This window comes from Meriones unguiculatus, chromosome 14, assembly GCF_030254825.1.
Source record: "Meriones unguiculatus strain TT.TT164.6M chromosome 14, Bangor_MerUng_6.1, whole genome shotgun sequence".
NCBI classification, from domain to species: domain Eukaryota; kingdom Metazoa; phylum Chordata; class Mammalia; order Rodentia; family Muridae; genus Meriones; species Meriones unguiculatus.
The window spans coordinates 75718867-75746184 of NC_083361.1; the positions used below are offsets into that span (position 1 = coordinate 75718867).

The 27318-nt window shown below is 41.5% G+C and overlaps 1 protein-coding gene across 2 annotated transcripts; it reads right to left on the bottom strand.

Annotated features, from left to right (window-relative positions):
* Positions 1-1744: 1744 nt before the first annotated feature.
* Positions 1745-26971, bottom strand: Eed (embryonic ectoderm development). 2 transcript variants are annotated; one of them, XM_021644042.2, is made up of 12 exons: positions 26686-26971; positions 24406-24558; positions 20065-20157; positions 18959-19024; positions 17605-17730; positions 16514-16595; positions 14288-14379; positions 11091-11224; positions 8975-9080; positions 3355-3513; positions 2632-2705; positions 1745-2080 (listed from the first exon to the last, which is right to left on the bottom strand). In XM_021644042.2, the coding sequence occupies exons 1-12, from the start codon at positions 26797-26799 to the stop codon at positions 1954-1956; spliced, it is 1326 nt and encodes a 441-aa protein (XP_021499717.1). In that variant the 5' UTR covers positions 26800-26971; the 3' UTR covers positions 1745-1953. The 2 variants fall into 2 exon arrangements, with proteins under 2 accessions (XP_021499717.1, XP_021499718.1); XM_021644043.2 differs by having other exon boundaries at positions 1942-2080; positions 3444-3513.
* Positions 26972-27318: the final 347 nt, after the last annotated feature.

Below are 27318 nucleotides of genomic sequence, written 5' to 3' on the forward strand. Positions count from 1 at the left end.
TTTTGCAGCTGATCCTGTCTTCAAGGCCAGAAATAGGTCTGGTTCCTCTTAATTTTTCAGCTCCTCTTAATTTTTTTCTGATTTTTTTCATGAATGAACTGGGCATGGAGTCCACTTAGGGGAGGGGCTCTAGGAGACTTTGCTGTGTAATTCACAGGTCGGAATCTTACTGCAGTCCTTATTCCTGCACGGCATTTGCCATCATGTCCTTCCTGCCTTTGGGAAGAATGCACATGCTCTCAGCTTAAAATGACATCGGCAGTGTAGGCATGCTTGAATCTCTGCTAGTTTGTCATAGCTACTTTCGTGACAGCCATGTTAGTCATCGTATACTTTTTTTTTTAAGTTCTGTGACTAAGCTGGGTGTGCTGGCATTCGCTTATATTCTCAACATGGAGACGGAGGAATATTTGGGGCAAGTTCAGGCTACATGGACTGTCAACACACACACACACAGGAAAAGAAAAAAAAAGTAAACTTTAGGGATGGGGACAGTCCTTGAGGCCAGTGAGATGGTTCAAATTGGCTAAGGCACTTGCCAGAAAGCCTGATGATAATCTGAGTTCAATCCCCAAGGCCTATTATGGTAGGAGAGAGCCAGTTCCCACAAGTTGTCATCTGACTGCTGCACTGAATGGCATGCACAAACCTACACTTGTCCACAGCATAAACAAATATAATTTTTAATAAAGTACCTTCACTGCCGAAGGTGTAATCCAGTAAAGAAATGTGCTCTGTATTGTGGAACTAAATGTAGAACTCAAAGCTCATTATACAACTATTTGGTATGCATGTGTGTGTGCGCGCGCGCCCGCGCCCGCATGTGAAAATTGAATTTAAGATGGTGTGACTGCTGGGCAAGCACTTAACTGCTGAGATCAAGTTATGCTCTAAGTGGACCCATATTGTGTGATGGTACCCTTGACTAACTGGAAACAGTATGAACTCTGATTCCCACATCTTATTGTCCTAAAGGCTGTGGCACTGAAGTCCTTGGGAAAACCTGTTTCCTAAGAGAGCATCTGCCGTTCTGACTGTAGCAGGAATAGAGTAATTGTCCCACAATCTAGAACAAAGGGTGGTCTTCCTCAGGACATGCTAACTTGGGGAGAAGCTCTGAGTGTGGTAGAGACAAGTCGAGTGGCACATCAGTTACTATGATGTCAGTGAGGGGGCAATGGCAGTGCCATCCCTTTATTCTAGATCTATCATACACACCCCTCAGCGTTCTCAGGTAAGTGACTTCTAGTGCCTTTTTTTTTTCCACGATTTTGTTTTTCTGAGTCACCAAATGTATTGTTAGGCCTTCTCACTTTATTCTGTCCTTTCCTCCATTTTGATCTTCTGGGCCACATTCCAGGTGATGCCTTTACATCTCCTGCAGTCCACTAGTCATAGTGGTGTCTCTGCCTGTGGACCAGGATGTAGCTCTAGGCTGCTGCTGCCCGCATGCCGCCAAGCTCCCTGCCTCGATGACAATGGACTACGCTTCTCAGCCCCCAGTTAAATGCTTTCCTTTATAAGAGTTGCCTTGATCATGTCTCTTCAGAGCACATGACCAAACACAGAGACTGAACAGGCTACATGGTAGCAGAACCAAGATTTAAGTTTAGTTTAGGTATACAATTTACACGTAAGAGTCCACAGTCAATAGCTTCCTCCAGTTAAAGTAATCATTACAAAAAAGATACTGTATAATTTTATTTCTTCCATCTTATTTTTATCACAATAAAAATAACACAGCTTTACAAAAATAAATTTTTATTAAAAGCAGTAAAGTCTGAGCAGGAAGACAGTACAAAGAATGTAAACAATGTAAACATCACTACATTCAGCTCAGCCTGATTGAATGCTGAAAACAAGTCTAAATGCTCTATGTGCCCTTACTAGCAAGATACATTAATTCTATTTTACAAAGACAACATACTCTAATTTTTACTAGGAAAAAATAGTTTATCGAAGTCGATCCCAACGCCAAATGCTGGCATCATCACAGACAGCTATGAGGATGCTGCTATCCCTGCTAAAACTGGTTTGTCGAATAGCAGCACCACATTTATGATGAGTAAGTGTTGTACATCTAGGGAAAAACATGACAAGAGGTTAAATAGCACACATAACAGTCTTTACCTTTAAGAGCAAATGAGAAAATGTACAGTTTAAAACCAGCCTATCTTCGTAAGAATTCTTTCTCAAATTTCACCAGGTTTCGCCACAGTATAACAGCTCATTGAAATGCTAAAAAAACAAAAACAAAACAACAACAACAACAAAACCCCGAAACTTTTGTTTAAGTGTTTGAGCTATGACACAGCTTAGTAGTATGACCTTGTCCAGCATGTGTAAGGCCCTGAGCTCGATTCACCACAAAAATTAATGATTTAAGGAAAGCACAAAAAGGCCAAGAGTTGCTGGGTGCCGTAGAAAACGCCTCTAATCCCATGCCAACACTTGGGAGGCAGAGGCAGGAAGATCTCTGAGCCGGAGGCAGCCTGGTCTACCAAGTGAGTCCAGAACAGCCAAGGCTACACAGAGAAACCTTGTCTGGGAAAACCAAAACAAACAAGTAAACAAATAATAAAAATAAAATAAAAGTCTACAATTTAGAACACTTCAGAAATTTTTACTTACTTGGCTTTATGAGGATCTTCTACTTCTAAATCCCAAACATAAAGTTTGCCAACCTGATTGCCCAATGCAAGCATCTGTGTAAATATAGTTGAAAACAGGAAATTAATACAGCACCAAGCTCTAAGGTATTCTGGTAATCCTAGGATAGATCCCTTGCTTAGAGGAGCCTCAGCTCCAGCCTTGATGGCCCATTTGGCTAATCTTTGCATCTGTTACTGACTTGTAAGTAGGAGTAAGAGCAATTACTGTTTCTTTGGCATCTTGAGAAAACAAGGCTCTGATCTCAACATTTCATGGTCGGCGTTATAGTTTTACCATGAGTATGGGAGTTTTCTTCTGCCTTAAGAGTTACAGAAAAGTGGGATGCTCAGTTAATCTGACAAATTCACAGCAGCAGGGCTCCTTTAACATTTTAGACAATAATTCCTTTAATATTTCGGATAACCTTCCAGGCTGATTTTTTTTTTTTTCCTAGAAAGAGGACTACGTAAGATGATAAACACTGTATCTTAGGGACAGGCATTAGGGATGTCACATTGCTGACACTCAACCGCCAGTTCCTCTTCTAACACTGCAGACAATGTGCAGTGCCCAGGAAGGCAGCCAAAGCAATCAACACAGGCTCAACCAACCAGTGTGAAAGGACGAGGCGCAAGACAGAACAGGAAAAGCCAGAACTACAGTGTTTCACAAGATAATTCCAAATGTAAAAGTATGTGCTACCTTTTGCCAGAAATCCATAGAAAACCTCATGTACCAAATGTCACATTGGCTGTAATCAAATCGCCCAAGAATAGTCACATTAGACTCACTGGGTTTAATTTTATCTATATCATCCTCCATTTTGCCAGGTTTCCAGCATACAATGGCATTTTCACAAGACTAAAAGAGAGAAATAAGAGACATATATTAGAACTGAATTTTGAAAATAAAAATAAAACTTTACCATTTTAGAATAACTCAAAGAGCCTGCTTTCCAAGACTATCAACTGTTTTATCAAGTCCAGTTTTACACCCAAGGACAAAAAATCTGACTAGCAATAGAATTAAACAATACAGAAGAATCATGCTGCTTGAAACAGCAAGTTTCTCTTCCAGAACAAATTAAGTTCCGCTCAAAAGAGGTTGGTCCACAGAGACTTGAAGAGTGCTACAGAAAATCAGAAAACTTTAGTATTACATCAGGAGGCTTTTCAAGTCTGGCCACTCGCTCATACTGCCTGTTTTCCAATCCGCGTCACCAGCAGACGCTCCCTGTCCTTGTTCACTACTAAGCCTTCCTCTCAGGATGGGTGCTACATGGCAGATGCTGAGAAGACAGCCTAGGAATTGATTAGTTCACTGAAAGGACCAAGTTATAGGTGATAAAGTGGCTCAGTGGGGACACATCCCTACCCTGTAACACTGTCTGACACTTCTACTTAACAGTCTCCCTGTGGCCATTACTCCAATCACTCTCTCGGCCAGTGGCCCATAGTACCACACTTTTGGCAATGTGTCTGGCCTCTAGTTGACAGAAGCTACTAACCATCTCATTAACAACCTCTCCTCCAAGCCTGGCCAACCTCAACAGCACCTAGATTAAAAACTCTGCCCCTAGAGTTTTTCAGGACAGTCTATTCAGTCACAGATGGCAGCCTACAGGGATCTCTGCATTTAAACAGTTTAACCACAGGACAACAAAAGACTAGAATGGGAAGAGCACAATTTTTCTTCTCTGCCTTCTTCAGATTTGAAAATTCTAATGCTAAGTGACATTTGAACCTGCTTTTGAGAAACCACTTCTTAGGTCTCAACAAGTACATTCCTGGCTCTCTTTATCCTTTGTAGTAATGTGCTAACTCTTTGGCCAGGTTAAAGAGAAGGACTGGCAGCCAGGACATCACAATGACCCAGAGGGAAAAGTACAACAGACTATCCACAGGCCAGTACAGGCCACAAGGCAAGCAGTGAAACAGTATCCGCCTCGCCTCCTTTTAAGGTGTTATCAGCCGAGGCCTAGTGGAAAGCCTCAACTCCTGCCTTCACCTGGCAACTTGCAAGGCAGTGCTGCAATGTTCCCTTCCACAGCTGAGAAGACATTAAAGAAAGCCTGCTAACAAGGGAGGCTCCCAAGAAGATCTTGGGGTTAGCTTAGTAGCAGAGTGCTTGCCTATCAGGTGTGAGGCCCCAAGTTTGATATCCATCAAATGACAAATGACAAAGCCGCAAAAACAACAAAACGACTGGGTAGATGACAAAATAAATACTCAAACACCCAGGTCCCAGTAAAAACATTACAGCTTGTGATGGCTAATCTTGATTATCAACTTCTTAGGACTTAGAATCATTATGGAAACAAATACCCTCACACATCTGTTGAGGGCTTTTCTACATTAGGTGACTAAGGTAGAAAGACCCACTCCCCCACCCCTGCCCCAAATGTGGTAGCAGCATTCCATGGGCTGGAACCCTGGACTAAAGTGAAGGAGCAGCAGAATTCACTGTTCTGTGTCTGAACAAGGATGCATGCAACCAGCTACCCGACCCTTCTGCTGACAGGACTTCCATGCCACGAGAGGCTGTGCATCAAACCAGAGCCAAAATAAACCCTTCCTTCCTTTCCCTTCTTACTTCCATTGCTTCTGTCAGGCATTTGTCTAAGCAACAACTAACTAATGCAACAACCAAAATTAAAACTTAACTGATGTGCTCAACATGAGAGAAGAGAATCAAGAGTTCTAAAGACAATGCAACAGACTATTACCAATAAAAAAGGAAACAGATGGAAGAAGAAGACAGTCATTTCAGGGCCAAACAACAACGAAAGTCTGTAACAAAAGTCTCAGTGCTAGAAAATGGATAACCTCCAGGGTATCAAAGTGGATACTGAGACGCATAGCCAAACTTTAGGCAGAGTGTAGGGAATCTTATGAAAGAAGGGGAGATAGTAAGACTTGGAGAGGACAGGAGCTCCACAAGGAGAGCAACAGAACCAAAAAATCTGGGCACAGGGGTCTTTTCTGAGACTGATACTCCAACCAAGGACTATGCATGGAGATAACCTAGAACCCTTGCACAGATGTGTACCCCTGGCAATTCAGTGTCCAAGTGGGTTCCACTGTAATGGGAACAGGTACTGTCTCTGACATGAACTGATTGGCCTGCTCTTTGATCACTCCCCCTGAAGGGGGAACAGCCCTACCAAGCCACAGAGGGAGACACTGCAGCCACTCCTGATGAGACCTGATAGACTAGGATCAGAAGGAAGGAGGAGGACCTCCCCTATGAGTGGGAGGGGCATGGGTGGAGAAGGGGGAAGGAAGGTAGGATTGGGAGGGGAGGAGGGAAGGAGCTACAGGGGGAATACAAAGTGAATAAACTGTAATTAATAAAAATACAAAATACAAAAAAAAATAGCCAATGGTAACTTCAGACTAGCACTGTGTGTAAAAATATCTAATATATTAATATAATAGAATTAGTGTCTCAAAATAAGGGAAGAAATCAGGGTTGAAAAATATTATAGTCATTAGTAATACAGTTCAAAGTATGAGACAAAACATTTATTTAATACAGAAATCTACTACAGATTCAAGATCAATGAACTACAAATAAGGTAAATTAAAGAAAGTCCCATGTAGCCAAATTATACTCAAACTTCGAACTAAAATAAACTCCTATTCAATCTAAAAGCTCAAGAAAAAGGAAAAATTTTGAAAGCAGGACAGAAGAACATAGATACAGTTATACAGGAAAAAAAAGGGGGGGGGGAGGAGTGACAGAATATTTCACATCAGAAGCCATGAAGGACAGAGAAGGGGCAATTTTTTTCAAACATTGAGAACACTCAGATCTCAACAATAAAAATAAAACAAAAAAACTAATTAGAAAACCAGCTAAAGATTCAACCTGACCACACCTGGAATTAACTAAACCTATGGCTGGGCACACCTGTGATGGTTTTTTTTAAGTCATTTGAATTAGGAGGACCCACTTACAATCTTAATCTTTGAGGTGGGGTCCATAATCTTTTTATGGACCACACCTTCTGCAGGCGGCCTTCAATAAGGACATGGGAGAAGGGAGCTGTCTGTCTGCTTGCTTGGGCAAATTCAATCTACACTGGCATTCTTCAGGGTTCTGTTGTATACTTAAAACCAGCTATCTAGCCTTGTGTACTAAACAACTACTGGATTCTTGGACCTTCCATTCATGGGCATTCATTGTTGGGTTAGCTAGACCACAACCTAAAGCCATTCTGTTCCTCTACAAAGCCCTAATACAGATGGTAAATAAGCACATGAAAAAAAAATGCTCAACAGCATCACGAGCAGTAAATGCAAACCAAGACCACAATGAGGTTTCACTACACATCTACTGGAGGAACTAAAAATACTAATACTCAATGCTGGCAATGACACAGAGACCTGATCTCTCATGCACTGCTGCTGAGAGTGTAAAACGGCACTCTGGGAAATAATCGATAGTTTCTTAAAAACTTGACCATTACCCAACAATTGCTCTAGGCTTAAAAAAACAAGAATCCACACAAAATCCTGCATACAACTGTTCATCTGCAGATGTGCTGTACCCCAAACTGTAAGCAACAAACACAGCCAAAAATATGGTGTTAAATTAACTGTGATAAAACCTGAGCATGGTGGCCCACACTTCTAATCCCAGCACTTGGGTGGCAGAGGCAGAGAGTTTGAGGCCAGCTTGTTCTAATAAGCAAAGGGCAGCCCAGCCAAGGCTGTACTAGACTCTACCTTAATGTAAACAAATACATAAAAAATTAGTTAACTGATTGTGATGGTACAGTGATACCATGGAATACTACTTAGCAATAGAAAATAAGAACTGCTTTACAGGCAGCAACTTGGAAGGATCTCCAGTGAATCCTATTGAATAAAAAAATATAAATCTTGGTGATGAGGGAGGGGGCTACAGCTAGGATACAAAGTGAATAAATCGTAGCAAATATGTAAGTATAAATAAATGTAAAAAATTTTTTAAATAATCTAAAAAAAAAAAATCTTAATAGGTCCCCAAGTATATGTAAGATTCTTGAAATGACAAGGACCTAACATACAACATATCAATATTCTTTTCCTAGTTTTCTTTTTTCTTTCAAGACAGGGCATGTAGCTTTAGCTTTTCTGGACTTCTCTGTAAACCAGGCTGGCCTTAAATTCACAGTGATCCACCTGCCTCTGCCTCCCCAAGTGCTGGGATCACAAGCGTGAACCACCACTCGTGGCTTTTCCTTGGTTCTACAAGCACAGAATAACAGAACTACTGATTTATAATTCCAGTTCCGGGTGATCCAGTGCCCTCTTCTGGCCTCTGAGTTCACAACACACATACATATGGTTCACAGACAAACAGTATACAAATATATAATATCTATATATAAACTATAAAATATGTAATAATATTAATGTGAGCGAGCGCAAGTGTGTGATGATCATACTAACCTCTCTGAACTACCTGTAAAACTTCCTGTAGTCTACATCATTAAGAGTTTAAGGAAGGGAAAATAAAACCAACAACAGTAAATTTAAACCCAAAAGTAAATGAAGGGGCGGGGGGATCAAACTAGGTTCTACCTAAGAAAACATGACACACCCTGACACTCAGGCTGGAATGTCTCCAACTCTGACAAGCCTACATGTGCAGGTAACATTACCAATGACTCCTCTAGATGAGCAACTGGAAAAAGCCAAACCAAACAAAGCAAGACAAAGAGGAACTGACTACAGACACCAGTACAGGCTCAATCAAGTAACTTATTGAGAAAGCATCATACGTTCCGTATCTTTCCACATACTTTCAACCACGACTATATTTATGAAAGCCTGTTGTATTGTTTGGTGAATGACAAAAAAAGCTCTTTGTACATGTTCAGTACAGATGCCATTCTTTTGTTCATATACTTCTGATCACAGATGCAGAGGGCTGTGTATCTATAGCCACCAACAACATAGAACAGGGTGAGCAAACTGCAACTTAGAAGCAATGAACTCCAGCCACCTATTCTTGCAAATAAGAATTTACTGAAGACAACATAAAAACATTTCTGTTGGCTTTAGTTATTTTCAGTATCACGATTCCCAGACAGTCACACCTTCTAAGCTTGTCTTCTTATACTACAGCATAAGGAACTACATTCTACTCAACTTCTTTCCTTAAGTCTGTAGATCTGCCAAAATACAAGACTTGAAAAGTTTACTATTTTCTATTGATTTTAATAAATGTCATAAGTGTTTCCTGCAGAGCACACATACATACACGCACACACACACACACACACACACACACTGCAAGTACAGCTTAACAGCTTAACTCTAGTTTTCCGTACCTTGGAAAGTATCAAATCGCCTAACCATCGCACACAATCAACATAATTCCTATGTATGTCTCTGGTAGAAAAGTCAGGAAAGTGGATTTTCTGGGAAATAAATGGCCTGAAGGAAGAATGGAAATGTAAAAGTTAAAAAAAAAAAAAAAAAGTGTAGTAGGATCATACTGTTCTTTTTTCAGTTTGGGATTTACTCTCTAGTGCTCAGGCTCAAACCTAAAGCTTCATATAAAATCAGGCAGTCTGCCTACTGAGCTTTATTTTTGTATTTCAATTTTTAAAACTCCACAACACAAAATGACTTTATTTCTCTATGTCCCTAAATAAAATGTACTAGTTAACCTGTTTTGTTTTGTTTTTTTTTTAAGAACTAAAGTATCCATTTTTCATTTTTATTTCCTTTCAGTGTCAGTTTCCCAATATAATGTTTTGTTTTCCTTTTTAAACTTAGGATTTTATACTTGGGGTGGGTGAGATGGTAAAAGCACTTGCCATACAAGCCTGACCTGAGCTCAATGCTTGGAACCCACAGGAAAGTAGAAGATAAGAAATGACTCCAAAGTTGTCCTCTAACCTCCATTTTTACTAAACTATTATTCCAATCTTACTTACTGACTCTATGGTATGCCTCAGATGTCTTCCTGTATCACCAGCTCTTTCACTGAATCTGAAGCTAGTGGCTTTCCTAGGCTTCCCAGCTAGCAAGTTCCACTCGCTGGCAAGCTCTATTTGCAAGGAAGTCAAAACCACACCAGGCTTTACAGGATTGCTGGGGATTTGAACTCAGGTCATTTTTGCTTTTACAGTAAGTACTCTTACCCATCTCAACAAGCTATCTTGACATGAACTTTTGTTTTTTTAAGATTTATTTATTATGTATGCAGTGTTCTGTCTTCATGTATGCCTGCATGCCGAAGAAGGTACCAGATCTCATAATAGATGGTTATAAGCCACCATGTGGTTGCTGGGAATTGAACTTAGGATCTCTGGAAGAACAGCCAGAGCTCTTAAGCTCCAAGCCATCTCTCCACCTCCCTTGACATGAATTCTTAGCTGTTACAATTTCAGTTGCTCTTTAGTCAAATGCATATTATCAGTTATAGCCCCTAAAGAAACATCAGGGAAACTCTGTGAAATATAATTTATATTTATTTCAGAAATCTATCATTTCAAAACATAAATGTAACATTGCACCTGGTGTTGAAAGGTTGAAGCCTAAAAGTTATAGTAATTCTTAAAAGCCACTAAGATATGTTAAGTTTATTTCACTGTTTAATGACTTGGAACCCTGAAAATAAACTCTTTGCTAAAAGTACAAAATTAACATATTTAAGCATATGATGCTTACAGTAAAACTATAACATGTAAGCATGTTTACAGACTACCCAGTAAATATTTAAGAAGGCAGTCACACTAAGACCTAAAGCACTTTAAAAGAGAAACAATTGAAGCATCAATAAATACCAGGGATTCTCTACCCCACTGTATTATGGAACAAGACTCCACAATTTGAATTTTCTTTATTTAATGAAGGAAGCAACACTTACAGGAAAATATCATTATTTATCTAATGACAGGGTCTCACTATGTACGTAGCTCTAAGTGGCCAGAAACTTGCTCTGTAGACCAGGCTGACATATAGTCTCCTGAATGACAGAAATGCCATTGTCTCTGCCCTCCTCAGTACTGGGATTAAAGCTATTTACCACCAAGCCCAGCAGGAAAGTATTTTATTATCATGACCTAAAGCTAGGAAATCAATTTAAGATTATAGTTTAGTATACCGAATTAGAATTTACTATTATGTCTGTTTCCTTCTCTATTCCTCAGTAGGTTCAGGTAGTTTAAAACTTTTATACTTCCAACATAATGAGTTAACATAAACCAAAATAAGTGAGATGCACCACTAAATCAGACAAAAAACAATTCAAATGAGACTGAAAAAAAACTTTAAAATAAGGGATTCTATTTGAAAGAGGTGACTGATGGCGGGTAAATGATAGCGTGAGGTTTTAAGATAATAAAGGCTTCTAAAGCAACAATGGGGATTATTTCACAATACTGGAGGGAAAGAAAAACATGTCTATTCAAGAACACAAGGCACTGAAACTGTCACCTGTTAGTTTTATTTGGGTTATAGTCATAAGACTCCTTAATCGCATTCATCATTCTCTTTGAGTTGATTCTCCAAAGTTTAAGAGAGTGATCCATACCACAGGACATTATTTTTTCACCCAAGAGATCGTAATCCTAGAAATAAAACAGAACAATGCCAATAAGTAAATTACAGCCTCAAATGCTACCCAGGCTTCATCTCAGTATTATCATAGGTCACAGACTCTAGTGTATTCATTCCATTTAAAATTTACTTTGCCACCATTAGCGTGCAAAATGGAACTTAAAAGTAAGTTACTTGAATTCACATTCATCTCTTCAACTATATTTAAATATCTTCCTTGATTTTAAAGTTATATCAAATGCCGCAAATATTTATTTTCTGACACAAAAAAAGCTGTTACACTACTTTTCTTGTCCAACAGTTACTCTATTTTTCTTGTCCAACTCCAATTAAGAAACTGAAGTGAGAGTTGTTTATAAACTGTGTGAGTCCTTCAACTATTGCCACCCCTTTTCTTGTATATTTAAAATGACACTGACTAAGTCCCAGCACGGAGGAGGTGGACAGGAAGTCCCTCTCCTAGTTGGAGGAGCTACCAGCACCTGACTGCTTCTGGGAGAGGGAGTCAGTTCTTCGGTGGAGACACCTGCTATATTTACCACACTTCTGGGCAGGCGCCATGCCCAGGAGTAGTCAGCTGACACAAACCGTACTGGGTGGGGAGAGGGAGAGAGAAGGTACAGGGAGGAGTTGGGGCAGAGGGGTAAATATGAACAAATTACACTATAAAATATCACATTAAAATGTTTAAAAATATCAATAAACCAACAAACTAAACAAAGAAAATATATCTGTTTGTATGTGTTGGGGGACAGTGGCACACGTGTACCATGGCATGTGTACAGAGGTTGGAGGACACCTTCTTCTGCCAGGGGACTGCACATAGGGCTCCAGCTTTGGCGGTCTTCACCTTTGTTCTGGGCTGTCCCACCAGGACCCACCTTCCCACCACTGTATTTTCAGTCAAAACTCTTCAAAGTTATATTGTTTTTAGGGTCATTTCAATGTTATGTTGTATTTAGGGCTTACCTTTTAAATGAGTAAAAGAAAGTCTAAAAGACATAACCAGCTTTTTTTCTTTTTGGATGGCCTTGAATTCAGAATCCTCTTACATCAGCATCCCATGGGATTACAAATACTACTACTTTATAATGGTTACTAATTTTTAATGCACTACAAATATTATGTAATAACAATCTCAGCTTACAGGTGGACACAATCCAGATATGCTATATTTAACTTAGTACAAAGCACTCAAAGAGTTCACAAAAAATCTCACATACCTTCCTTTGTTACAAAAGAGATAAAGTTTTTCCTGCTTGCATTTTGCGTAACAGTAAGACCAGGCATGGTGTTGTCCTTTAGCCCCAGGACTAGGGAGGCAGAGGCAGGTGGATCATTGTGGTTCGAGGCCAGCCTGCTCTACAAAGCAGGTCCAGGACAGCCAAGGCTACACAGAGAAACCCTGCTTTGAAAAGCCAAGACTTCTACCCAAAAGATGTTTATACAGCACTTTGTTTACATGCAGGCCTACCCACCAGAAGAGGGTGCTTCTGTACCACCTAGGTGTCCTGTAATGACTGATGCTTGAAAACTACTTTATCAGAACATTAGCCTTCGTGTTTACCGACTTCACAAATCTACTTGTTACTGTTTCCAATAACTTCACTATGAGTAACAACATACCCTTTAGAGTCCACGGCTCTGTTGCATTAAAAAAAATTCTTAAAGATTCATTATGTTTATTGGTGTTCTACATTTTTGTCTGTGTACTACATGTATGCAGAGCCCATGGAGGACAGGAGGAAATCAGATTCCCTGCAAACGGAGTTACAGATGGTTGTGAGCTGCCACATGAGTGCTGAAACTCGAGCCCAGGTCCTCCGGAAGAGCAGCTAGTGCTCTTAAGGGTTAAGCTATCTATTCAGCCAGATTTCTTAATAAAGGACAGTTCTGTTGAATTCACTCCCACAGAGATCAATGTAGAACAACACCACAACTTTGAGAAAAATCCAAGCTGACCCAGCAGCATTAGGTAGGTATTCATGATTAGGTAGTCCTCAAAAGCAGTTAAACTTTAATGCAGTATTTTGGTACTCCATACATGCTTTAAGTAGTTAAGTTAGTGAGTTAACATGGAAAGGCTGCAAGGCTTATTGCACTGTGTCTGCATAAACACAGTGCCTATCTTTAAGCACAATCAGGACAGTGAGATATCTCCAATGGCAAAGAAGCCTATTACCAAGCCTAAAGATCAGAGTATGATCCCTGGTACCCACATGGAAGAGGAGAAGAACCCCCTGCAAGTTGTCCTCTGATCTCTACATGGGGGAGAACTGTGCTAAGTGCACATCCACCTATTCACACAAATACACACACAATAAAGAAACGTTAAAAAAAAAAAAAGCCAGGGATAGGCAGCACAGGCTTTATTCTCATCACTGAGGAAGGAGCAGAGGTAGGCTATCTGCGAGTCATAAGGCCATCTGTAATAACCATCATTACACAGCAAGTTCCAGGCCAGCCAGAGTTATAGCGAACCTTGTTTGTAAAACATAATGCGCAGCACTTTTTTTTAAACATCAACTGTTGGTCTTGTATGCTACCCAGGTAAGAGGCACTCTAAAACAATACAAGGATAAGCACATCATAAGACTTCCTAAAAGTGATTCACTTATTTCGACTTCAAGTAAAAAAAAAATTCTTGTGGATAGTTACTTAAGGTTCTTTAACAGGAACAACAAAGAAAATCAACTAGATGATTTTAAATTAAAAGGAAAAAAGTTGGGTCTGGTGGAGCACACCATTAATCCCAGCCCTCAGGAAGCTGAGACAGAAGGATAGAGATCTCAACAGCAGCCTGAGCTACATGATGAAACCCTATCTCCAAAACCACCACTAAGCCCACAAGAAGAAATGACTTTGTAATACTCTTCCCTGATAATCATGGCACTCTAGGAAATCTGAGTCATTTTTATAGAACTGAAACTGTCAGAGGCCCTGCTTGATCGCTCAATCCCTTTACATGCAATGTCATCATGACTGCCTGGTGGGATGCAGGAAGCAGACAAATGTGCCTATGAGGAGGAAGAGATTCTCACTAAACTGAGGTCATTACCCGAGCTTCAACTTACAGCACTCAGAACTTCATCTCTGTGCCCTTCCACACCTCCAAATATGGCCACAAGCGTATCCGTTTGGATATTCCATAATCGTAAAGCATGATCTAGCATAAACAAAGAAAGTTAAGAGAAACTTTTATCACTCATCTCCTGCAAACTTTTAGTATATCTTTAATACGTAAAAGCTAAGCTGGGCATGGTGGCGCACTATTGTAATTTCAGCACTCAGGGAGGCAGAGGTAGAGGCAGAAGCAGAGGCAGAGGAGGATCTCTGTGAGTTCGAGGCCAAGTTGGTCTATAAAGCACGTCCAGGACAGGCAGGGCGACACAGAGAAACCCTATCTTGGTAAACAAATACAAAAAGTAAAATATATGAAAATTTAGATTATGTACAATAAAACCAATATTATATAATCTAAAATATATCACATGTAGAATATTAATGTTAAGTAAGTTCTAAGCGCTGAGAGTGCTTCAAAAACAGACAAATGAAAATTGCAGCAGACACTGAGGACTTTGTTCAGAGCACTCACTCAGCACACCCAAGGCCTAGGGCTCAAGCTTCAGCACTGAAATAAAAAGGGAAAATCCTCCTCCCCTTACACCTATAATCTCAGAACTTGGGGTGGGAAGGGGACCAAGTAAGAAGACTGCCTTGACTTTAAGGCCAACCTGGGCTAAACAGAGAGAGATCCTGTCTCAAACAAACAAAAAACATAGTGGAGAAGACATGGCTCAGCAACTGAGAGTAGTTGTTCTTCCAGAGGATCCAAGTTCAGTTCCCAGAGTCTACAGCAAGTGGTTCACAATGGTCTCTAATTCCAACTCTAGAAAATCAAATGCCTCTGGCCTCTGTAGGCATCTGCCATCACATGCACATACCCACAAGCAAACATATACATCTACATAGACTTGAAAGTAATAAAATAAAACTTTTTGAAGTACAGACTTAAAAGAAGTAGAAGTATAAAGAGAAGAGGCAAACAATAATTGTGTAGAAAAAGCAAACTAATAAATTTTAGAAATCCGAAGAAATGGTTAAAAACAGCATATGGGCTGGAGAAATGGTTAAGCCGTCAAGAACACTGGCTGATCTTCCAGAGGACCCAGGACCAAAATGACAGGTAACTGTAAGCCCAGCTCCAAGAGATCTAACTCTTTTCTGTCTCCCTGGGCACCAGGCACACATGTGATGCAGACATCCATGCCATCAAAAGACGAAATATATTAAAACAAAACAGCCTTCCTATACCCAGTTTCACTTTTAACAGCAGTGCAGGCACAAGGAGTGATGCAATGCTTTCTTTTTAGCGGGAAGTATATTTTCCTTTCTTTTAAAGATTTATCTATTTCCTATGCATACAATGCATGTACACCTGCAGGCCAGAAGAGAGCACCAGATCCCATTATAGATGGTTGTAAGCCAACATGTGGCTGCTGGGAATTGAACTCATGACCTCTGGAAGAGCAGACTGTGCTCTTAACCTCTGAGCCATCTCTCCAGTCCTAAAGGGAAATACTTCAAAGAGTTCAGCGTTCATGCCGGAGAATGCAGGAACTTTAGCCAGGTGCAGTGGCTCGCACCAGTGACCTCAGCACTGACAAGGCTGGGATTCCTGCTTTGTAGCTACCCTGGGGTACAGAGTAAGAAACCGTCATAAAAAATAAGCAAGGCAGGATGCGTTCTCAAGAATTCAAAAATAAAATCTTTTAAAATAAAAGTGTCGCTTGGGACACTGTAGTGCTTCCTGTACTATTTCTGTGTGTAGGTACTTGGGTACCACAGCATAAACATGGAGGTAGTTCTCTTCCACCTTCACGTGGGTTCTGAATGAGTATAGCCAGGCTTTATCTACGGTGCCTCCTCACCAGAACTCCCTGTTTTTAACGCGCAATATTTCTTTTAACATTTTTGAAGAGACTGGTGGGAAATGAAACACTAAAATCCTTTTGAAAATCCTAACTTGGTGATATGTCATTCAAGACTACTAAAGCAATCTGTCAGGGTAAGGCGCTACAACTATCACCATACGATATGTGAAGAGGCTGACACATCCCAGTGTCTAACATTAATAGATAAGCAGAGGCCTATTTTTGAGATGCTAATATATGGTTTTTATTTTTTCACTACTAAATCCCCCCTTTTAATTTTGATTATTTTTCCTTAAAATACAACTTGTCTCTTTTAAACAATTATTCCAAAACAAAATGATTAACATTGGTTTCTTGTAAGCTTACCTTTACTTACGGACAAGAGAAGGTTTGGGTCTCGTGGGTGGAATTTCAGCTCATTGATGGCATTTCCATGGCCAACATAGTGCTATAATAAATTTAAAACGTTTCATTTCGTATTTTAAAAGCCAATAAATTCTCTTTCTCAAACCTTAAGAAACATATAAGGCTGGGGTGCAATGCAGTGGTGGAGCACCAGCCAATTACACTCAGTGTAGTGGTGGAGCACCTGCCAACCATCCTCAAGGCCCAACGTCCAATGAGTACTACATACTGCTCTCTGTCCCCACAACGAAAACATTCACCTAGTTTTCAACCCTGGCTTCATAATTCACTCAACAAACTTAAAGAAAGGAAAATGAGACCAGTTGGCCAAGACGCAGCTAGCAGCATAGTTTACGAGATGCCAATGAGCTCTAGGGTTAAAACAGAAACTGTAAAGCCTGATCCTTACAAGGTGCCCTGGAACCCACAATTCAGTTTGGGTCCCTTAGAAAAAGCTGTTATTCTTACGTTAAAGACTCTCAAAGCAAGTGAAGGAGAAAAATTAAAAAAACAAAACAAATGTGTGAATATTAACTTGTCCTATGTATTCCTTAATTTACATTCTCCAACTGTCACAGGGGTTTCAAATGACTAATCTAAATAAGGAAGGGGGCTGACAAGATGCTCAGCACATAAGGTGCTGGCTGGCATGCCTCAAAGCTGAGCTGGCCCCTTAAGACCCACACGGTGGACGGAGGGAACCAACATCTCTGACCTCCACATATACACACTCCACACACCCAAAAGAGAAGAAATGTACCAAGAAAGAAAATAAGGCCAGGCGGTGGTGGTACACGCCTTTAACCCCAGCACTTGGGAGGCAAAGGCAGGCAGATCTCTGTGAGTTCGAGGCCAGTCTGGTCTACACAAAGAGAGTTCCAGGACATCGTTACACAGAGAAACCCTGCCACCAAAAAAAGAAAAAACGCAAGGTACAAATCAATTTGGGTATTTAAGTAATTGATTGCATTTGTTTTAAAGTTATTTTCACCAAAATAACTTTAAAAAGTTATTCAAAAGCGGCAAATCTACAATTTGATCAGAAGACGCACCTTTATACACTGCATTGTTATGGGGTTAATTATCCTTATTATGCCTCTAGACCCAGCAACTGCGAGCAGAGGGTGGCTGGTGTTGCTATCATAGGTCCACGCACAAGTGTAAAAGTTTTCATCCGCCTAAGAAACACCAGTTAAGAAATATAATTTATTTTGAAAAATAAACATGTTAATGTTCACAATAAATGGGATCTTCCATACAACTGCTAAGGTTTTGGATATTGTGTTCATTTTTCTTTATACAAAAATTGCATACTGATAGCTAGATGTTCCAGGATGCCAAGAGGCAAAAGTAGGAAGATGTTCTTAAAGGCCACTCAGCAAGGCTCTCCTCTCAAAAATAAATACTCACAGTGGCACTTTTAAGTTAAAATCCATACCAAATGAGCTCCCTCCCTATTCTTCACTCTACCCCACTTCTCTTTAGCTGCCTGTAGAACTACTCTACTCCACTGGCATAGTGCCAAAATAGCCAGAAACAGCAACACATAGGCATGCCTCTTTCCAGTAAAACTTTATTTACAAAGCTAGATGGCGAGCCCACAGGCTTTGCCCTGCTGACCCTCTGTCCTGATACTGCTATGAACCTATAAATGGTCCATTTCCACCTTCCTATCACAGCAAGGGTTCATGCATTTCTGTGTCATCAACAGAGTCAATATCACCTTGCCACACTTGCTGTATTTCTTCAAATGAGTCTGCAAGTAACACCGTACCAATCAGCTTTTTTAAACGATTTATTACACGTACAGTGTTCTGCCTACACACCAAAACTCAATATAGATGGTTCTAAGACACGATGTGGTTGCTGGGGATTGAACTCAGGACCTCTGGAAGAGTAGCCAGTGCTCTTAACCTGAGTCATCTCTCCAGCCCTATCACTCAGCTTTTTAAAATTCCTGTGAGCTAATCCCTCGGCTTTTAAGTTAAGATCTTCCTTTTCTTCATAACTCACTTTCCAATATTTTTACATACATTTAATTTTTCCATCTCTGCTTTGTTGATCAAATATGTAGAATGACTGCCAGCTAAGTTAAGTATTAAAACTATACTGGACTTGTAAAACTCTAAGCATGACCAAATAAGCAAGAGGTTTTAGCTGGTCTCTGCTAACGATTTCTACCATGGACTTCTAATGTACCCACTTCCATTCATCTTGTACCTACCCACCATACCCACCTCCTAACAAACTCAAGACCAGGTAGAAACTTGGATCCCCTAGTGACAACACTCCTAGCTAAAGAAGGAGGGGACAGTAACTTTAGGGAATTAGTTATTAAAAGTTTTACTGTACTTATCAAAATAAATGTCTTAAAACAGAACCATAAAAACACGCAGCAAAGGATACATCAGCATCTACATAGGACTGCAATAGCCGGATTTCCCCTTGTGAATGGCATTCATATAAGGTAACCTAAAGAAACAAAAATAGGCATATCATCTCAAATAAAGAAATATTCTCTTTGCCTCTTAAACACTCTAGTTGTAATTATAAACTAACATTATGGAAACTGCTTTAAACAGCTCTGTATGTTTACCAAAGCCATTATAAATCGGCACGTTTTATGTAACACTAGACTATATTTAATAGCTTAGTAATAATAGTTTCTATTTCCAAACATTTAAATATAAATATACATTTCACCCATTTAATCACAACTTTTCAAAGTGAGTCAAAGTTGAAAACCTTCCCATATGGTAATATGGTAAAAATAATTCTGGTTTATTCTTTTTTTAAATTTGTAACAAAACATATTTGGTAATATGAATTGACTAATTAAAGGACCTCATATAATGTACACAAGTACTGAAACATCACCTGACACCCCATAAATATGTACAATTTTTAACGGTTTTATATATAATTAGCACTTTCAAAACTATTACTTAAACCCACTGGATTTACAATTTTGTTTTATAACAATTACATTTTTTTTTTATGACAGACTTCGGGCAGTGGAGAGAGAGCTCGGTGGTTAAGAGCATTTACCCCTGCAGAAGGTCCCAATGCAGGATCCGTATGGCTGCTAACAGTCCTCTGTACCCAATCCCAGAGGCTGACGCCCTTTCCACACGCACACTGTGCAGACACACATGCAGACAAGCCACTGATACACGTGACGTGCCGCTTTAAATGAGAGCGCAGGCTGCTTTCATGACGTGCCACTTTAAATGAGAGCGCAGGCTTCTTTCATGTTTGAATGATAGACAACAGTCAAGTCTTCCAGACAAACTATAAACCTGCTTCATAACAAACGTAAATAAAGAAGTACTTTCTGGTCATTTAACCCTGACCACTTACTGCTCAGAAACTCTCTTACACAGAGTCGTAACATTAAGCTAGAATTTATCTTCAGTTAATTCAGAATTTATTTTAAAATATTCTACTTCAATACTAAAATTGCACCAAATGAAAAACAATCACTCTTGCCAACCTGCCCACTTCCCACTTACTCGGTTGCTTCCCACAGTTGCAAACACCAGAGGATCTCCTTCTTTACTGTGCCAGTTAAACTGAACTCCAAACAATGGCTGGTTATGATCTTCCTATAAAGCAACCATGGAAGAAAATTGACATGCTTCTAAAAATAAAGAACATTAGCAAACTAACCTTTATTTCACCGTCTTTCTCTTCCCCAAATTCATCCCATTCACAATTTTATAGAGTGTGGAGGCCCGAATATGAACGGCCCCCATACGCTCATATATTTGAATGCTATGGAGCCGCACTATTTGAAAGGATTAGGAGGCACGGCCTTGTTGAGATGTGTGCAGCCTTGTTGGAGCAGTGTGTCCCTGGGGTAGGCCTTGAGGTTTCAAATGCTCATGCCAGGCCTAGAGTCTCTCTCTTCCTCCTGCCTGTGAATCCAGAACTCTCAGCATCATGTCTGCCTGCATTCCACCATGCTTCCAAGCCATGATAATAATGGACTAAACCTGATACCGTAACCAGTCCCAATTAAATTTTTCTTTTCCAAGAGGTGCCATGCTCATGGTGTCTCTTTCTAGCATTAGAACACTAAGACATATAACATACACACAATGACTTTTGACATTAAAACTAAAACATTACACAAGCTTCCGCATCTTAATATGTGAATGTCTTCTAACAAAGACTTGGGATCACAAGTTAGGAAATGGCTCTGTCACCCATGCTGGGTGGCTCACTACAGCCTGTAACAAACAGTTCCATGTGGGCTGGAGAGATGAGTCAAAGGTTAAAAACCACTGTCTGCTCTTCCAGAGGTCATGAGTTCAATTCCCAGCACCCACACTGTGGCCAACAACCATCTATAATGCCCTCGTCTGGCGTGCAGGTGGACATGTAGATACAGCACTCAAAAGTCCCAGGAGAACCCACACCATCCACTACCTCAAGCACATACCCCCATGGAAGACACAGCCACACACATAATAAATCAACAAAAATCTCTAGAGACAGTATGTAAAACCAGTAAGGTAATATGAATAAATACCAGCAGTAAATACCAACAAAGTATACTGGACGCTTCACCTCTTAATCTACTAACAGGAAGTTTCACCTCTTACAGGGTACTGTTACCATAATGAGCACTTTTAAAAAAGTTTGCTACACACTAGAAAATGCTTTGCTAAGACTACCTAAAAAGTATATTGAGAAAAGGCTTTCTTAAGGTACATTTAGTTTATGTTTGTAGTAGAAACAGTGAGTTTTGTATGACATTTCTTTCAAATATATCATTTACTTTTAACTGAATTTAGATATTACCCTCTATTAGTTTCCTGCTTCCCAAGTAATTCCCTTCTACAGATTCATTCTTCATGGCTGAGTGAAATTCCTGTCTATATACATTTCTCCACTGAGCTACTGATGGGCACCCGAGCTTGGTTACTGTGAAGTTACCATAAACATGGATGAAGAGGTGGCTCTATGACATGCAGAACCAGTGTGGCAAGAACTTTTCATAGTTCTACATGGAGTTTCTCAAGAATTCCCACACTGACTTCAGTGGCCGCACTATTTCACATTCCCACAAAAAGCACATAGTATCCTCTGGCCCTATTCAAAACACAATAAGCATCCAGAAAGAGGTAGGACAGAATCTCATATCCCTGGTTGCTAAGGATGGTGACCATTTTCGTGTATCTATTCATCGATTGTGTGTCAGTTTTTTACAAAAGCTCATTATTATTGTGCATGTGTATGCACGATGGGGGAGGGAGCACAGAACCAGGGTCAGAGGACAACTTTATGAAGCTGGTTTTGGGGGTTTGGTTTTGTTTTAAAGACAGGGCTTCTTGGTGTAGGCTTGGCTGTGCTGGGTGAGTGCCTTTGCCCACTGAACCATTTCCGATATGTAGAGGTGACCTTCATTCACACAGTGTTAAGGTGTGTGTCTGTGTATTCAGTTGTTAACTACGAACCCAGTATGAGCTAAATGCTAAGAGATTCTACTATTATCATTGCTATTGAGGAATCTCCTGTCTCAACATTGTGTAAAAAATGTTCTCCACCATCTCTGACTGGTCAATTGAGCTGAACACTCTATAGCAGGAAGGAGAGTTAAGGCAGAGTCCCAGGTGCAGGAGTAAGAAGGTCACCATGAGTAGGTGGCAAGAGAAGGTAGCTAGGCCATGAGAGAGTCACTATGATAGAGTCTCCAGGAGAGCAAAGATGGAACAGGAGCAGGCAGGGTGAGACTAGAAGGGAGGGTGTGTGGCTGAGGAGGAGGCCAGGCTAGCACAGACAGGTGAGAATAGATGAAAATCTGCCTACCTGTCAATAATAACAGGTCTCTATCTCATTTGGGAGCTAGAACAGGCACATAGGCCATACAATTAATTTTACGTGGATGGTCCTACTTCATCTTTTGAAATGTATCTTCATTTCATCACTTGTTTATTGACTAGATTTGGGTGGAGTGTTTTGGGGGAGAGGGTTAATTTTTTAATTGCAAAGTTAAACATATCTATAAGATTTTATATCTGCAGATATAGATTTATAGTATACAATATGATACATATATATCCTCAAGGAAAAAAAGCCCATAAAATTTAGAAAACAGTAAATAATATATAAACCATTTAAACACCAAGTCTTTATCACTAGTGGTCTCTTTCTCATGAATTAATAAAAATGCTACTGAGAATACAGTAATCTAACGCTTAACTTCTTGCTCCCCCCCCCAAATATTGCATATTTAAGTTATTAAACTGGGCACAGCATTTATACCTATAGTCACAACACACAGAACACTGAGCTGTGACTAGTCTGAGGCAACCTGGTTACATAGAGAGACCTCTTCTTAATAAAAAGATCCACTGCTTGGCAGAGGTGGCACACACCTTTTATCCCCAACACTTAGGAGGCAAATGGAGGCAGATCTCTAGGCCTGTCTGGTCTATGACTTCCAGGACAGCTAGTGCTACACAGAGAAACCCTGTCTTGAATAACCAGAAAACAGACTGATTTGGAGGCTGGAAAGATGGCTCAGTGGTTAGGAGCGCTGTCTGCTCTTCCAGAGGACCTGGATTCAATTCCCAGCATCACACTGTAAAAAGAACAAGGTACTCACAGAGAAGAACTAAAAGAACCAAGAATGTTAATCACACAGGGGTGCCTCCTCAGTGGAGGAGATAAAAACCAAATACCTTCATTCCATCCAGGTCTGGTGACATTTTTGTTATTTGTAAACAGACTTCACCCTAATTCCTTCTAATGACCAGATTCTTTCCTCCTTAGAGCATTACCCATCCTTAGGGAAGATGTCCAGTGTCCTTTATGGCCTGATGACCTCTCTGCTGTCAGAGACCACACTGGATTCTGCTACAGAATCCACCCTCATGGTCACACGCACTTTTTGAAAGGTTCTATGTAGTAACACCTTAACCTTTACTGTGTGCCTGGAATTGACATGACTGTGGGATTGTTGTTGCCTAGAAACCCTTTTCCAAATTCTATTGTGTTAAACAGGCCTACAATAAACCCCCTGGTTGATAGCCTCCCCAAAGTCTGATCCATGATGACCAAGTCAACCTGCACCAAAGTTTTCGTTCTCTTCATGCAGTTTGCTTCTTCCCTGCCTGACAGCTGCAGGAACCCCCCTCACCATATTACAGATCACAACTGTCTGTAATTTCAGCTCCAGGGGATTTGACACCTTCACAAAGACACACATTCAGGCCAAGTGTCAATGCCCCCAAAACACAAATAAATCAAAGTATGTGTGTATGTGTGTAAAGGTCCACTTACCAGACACATATGGCAACCAGAGAACAACTTTAGGAATCAATTCTCTCGTTCCACCATATGAGTTCCAAGGATTAAACTCAGGTTGTCAGACATGGCAACAAAATACCCTCACCCATTGAGCCATCTGGCTGGTCCCAAAACCAGTAAGTTTTTAAAATGTCACATTGTTTTCTTATAAGACAATTATAAGTAAAAGTTTAAAATGTTTTTAAAACTGTAAAAATTAAGTTATGTTAAAGTTCGCTAGGGTCCAGTTAACAGATCATTCAGCTCTTTTTAGTAACTGATGCCAGATTTAGCTTTGGTTAAAGTTAACTAGAGTATAAAGAGTAACATTTCTTAAGTCCTATATTTGTATCAGCAAATGAAGCAGCATCAGCCTGCAATACTCAGTATTATACAAAGTACAACAATCACTAAAGCTCAAATTACTGTATGATAGATTACAACAGCCAGCATAAACCAACAGAAACCCCTTTAAAACAATAGTTTTAAAATATTTAAACCTCAGGGTAGCTTGCATGTCCCTGAGAACCCTGCAGCCTAGTGTTCCCTGTACATACCTTGAGGCTGTTCACACATTTGAAAGAATATTTGCATTTCTTTGACTTCCATTTTCCCTTCCCCCAGCTTTTCCTTCCTGGGGCATTAGGTGTATTTGTGGGTGTGTCAGGGCGCTCGGTGTTTGTGCCGCTCTCAATACTGACAGCATCATCCTGTGAGCGGTAAACCAGGAACGTCATGAGGCAGAGATGCACAGGCATTTAAAAACAAGCGAGAGCGCTACTCAAGTTAAAGCGTAAGCGTGGTCATTTGGGGCTGGTGGTAATACTTCCTACAGAAAAAAAATCCGTTATGCAAATTCTACTTACCTATAACAAACCATTCAGAATTTCAAAGTTCTACAGGGTCCATAGTATATGTAAATGCAATTTGCCTCGTAGCTTGAATACTACTACAGACACATTTAAACTCTGTGCACATATTTGAACTCTGTACACTGTAATCTGTCCAAACAGACACAGCCTGAGGAAATATTGAAGTCATCTTAACTTCTTAGCTTTAGTTCGGAACCCATACTTAAGTCTTCTTTGGGACAGACTGCTACCCTGGGGCAGTCATCCCTAAATTCATCCCGGAGGAACCATTGTCAGAGTGTCCAACAGCTACTGAAGTCCATGAAGCCTGCACTGCCTTCCTTTGTGGTCTAAGTTACTGCTTCCTAAAGTTGATATTATACTAAAAAAAAGTTAAAAATAAGTAGAACTGTCAAAAGGTACTTAAAAATCACTAGTTCCTTCAAAAACACAAGTTTTTAAGTTTTTTTTTTTCAAACTTCACACTGGTCCAAAATTAAATCTTTTACAAAAATACAATATTCTAGAACATATTCTCTAACACCATAAAAGAAATGAAGCTAGGCATAGTGTCTCAGTCCTAGAGTCCCAGTGGGCAGGGGCAGGAGGATCACTATGAATTCAAGGCCAACCAAGGATACAAAGTGAGACCCCTGCCTCAAAACTTACAAAAACAGGGGTTAGCATATCTTTTGCTGAGGAAAGAACCTGGGGCCCCCTATATGTCAGGTGTGTGCTTCACAAAAATGAAATTTCTGCCTCCAACCTTTAAAAAAAAAATAAATATATTTTAAAGTTTTATACTTGGTCTTATTTGTAATCTTATACACTTCACTTGTATAAACACAGTATTCTGCAGGGCGTGGTGGAGTGCAAATGCCTTCTAAGTACAGAGAGGGTTAAGGTAAAAAAAAACAAAACAAAACATAACAGGTGTGAGGCCAGCCTGTGATTCACAGGGGAGATGCTGACTCAAAAAAAAAAACCAAAAAAATTACCCTAAAAGGCTCAACAACGTGTCAAAGGTACACATACCAAACGTTCAGTCAGTCTCCTTCCTATTTGAAGGGACTAGAGCAAAAGCTAAACCAAATTATGTGGTTATGGATAGCTTTAGAAAGCATCAAAAAAATTTATCCTAAGAATCTGCAAAATCAAAAGGAGTCATTTTTCCCCCGTGACAATTTCCTCATTCTAAACAAATTTGACATTTTCATTGAATTCTGAGTAATTATCAAACACAGGGAAGGGCCGAAGCTGTAACTGCGCGTTATGCAATCTTAGGTAGATGATTATTAGAACACGTGCACGGCACTTTTCACAACACTTGCACAGCACTTCTCACGGGACAGCCTTTCTCGAAGCACTGTGACTTCATCTTCACATTCGCTCGAATATACCGGCCGTTACCACGGTTGCCGGAACTCTTCCGATCCCTTTACGTTAGGTTAAAAAACTTCCAAATGAATCAAAGGTGGTTTCCCCTCCACGATCTCCTCGATCCCGCTCCTCCCACGGTTAAAGCCGACACGGAGGCGACTCCCCACGTTCGCGGTGAAGACCGCAGAGGACCCCCCCCCCCCCCAGTCACGTCGATCCGAGCCAACAATCTCCACTTTGCGTCCCGAAGACTTCGCGGCGCTCTGCGGCGACACAGCCCCTCCGCCGACTCCGCCTCGGCAGGCAGGAGCTCTTCCCCTGGGCATGCCTTTCCCCGGTCCGACCTCAGGTTCGCGACCGTCCTCCCGCGCGGCCCCGCAGACCCCCGCGCACCCCACCCCGCTCGCTCATCAACTTTCCGCCGGGGCGCGCCGCAGCCCAGCCCGACCCCCGGCCAGCCGGGTCTCCGCGCACGCCCGCGTCTTCCCCAGGGCCGGGTGACACCTCTCCCTCCCCCCACGGCCGCGCGCCCGCCCCGCGCGCCCAGTCCCCCGAGCGCCCGAAACTTCCCCTCCGCCGTCCCGGGACCGCCGCGGCCGCACTCACGTTTTCGTCTCCGGAGAGGTCCGGGTTGCTGTTCTCGTCGCTGCTCAACTTCTGCTTCTTGGCCGCGGGCATGTCCGTTCCCGCCGGCGCTGCCGACACTTCCCTCTCGGACATATTCCTCCGCCTCCCTCCAGGTTCCTGCCGCCTCGGGCGGGGCCTCCGCCACACCGCCGTCAAGCACGCCCGGCCGGGGCCTGCCGCAAAGCCGGCGCCGCCGCCGCCGCCGCCGCCCCCCCCACTGTCGCAAACCGCGCCCAGCCGCCGAGGCGGGCGTGCGTGCGACCCCGCCACACTGCTGAAAAAGGGGCGCGCGCGCGCCCTCCCGCACGGCCGCCCGGCTGCTCCCGGCCCCCGCTCCCTCGCGACGGGCGCTCCTCCCGCCGCCCTCTCGGCGCCGGGCCGGCCGGCTCGGGGGACGGGGCTCGCTACGTCTCCCTTCCCCACTGGCGCCTGCCGCGGGGGCGGAACTCCCAGGGCTGCTCCCTCACCCCCTGCCCGGCCAGGACGTTTGGTCCGCAATTGGCTCAGTCCTGCGATCTCCGACCCGCTGCCAGCGAGCGAGAGCCCGTGGCTCGGGCCGGACCACCGCCGTCCCAGCGGGAGGGGGAGCCGCGGGGCCGCCGCTCGCCTTGG

What these genes read in the sequence shown, in the direction of transcription:
- Eed (XM_021644042.2), bottom strand. Translation starts at nt 26,799, where the DNA reads ATGTCCGAGAGGGAAGTGTCGGCAGCGCCGGCGGGAACGGACATGCCC. An exon ending in CAACTGTGGGAAGCAACCGA is followed by an intron (nt 19,025 to 20,064) that starts GTAAGTGGGAAG and finishes TTGTTTCTTTAG; the next exon opens with GTTACCTTATATGAATGCCA. An exon ending in TAACAATGCAGTGTATAAAG is followed by an intron (nt 16,596 to 17,604) that starts GTGCGTCTTCTG and finishes AATTTATTATAG; the next exon opens with CACTATGTTGGCCATGGAAA.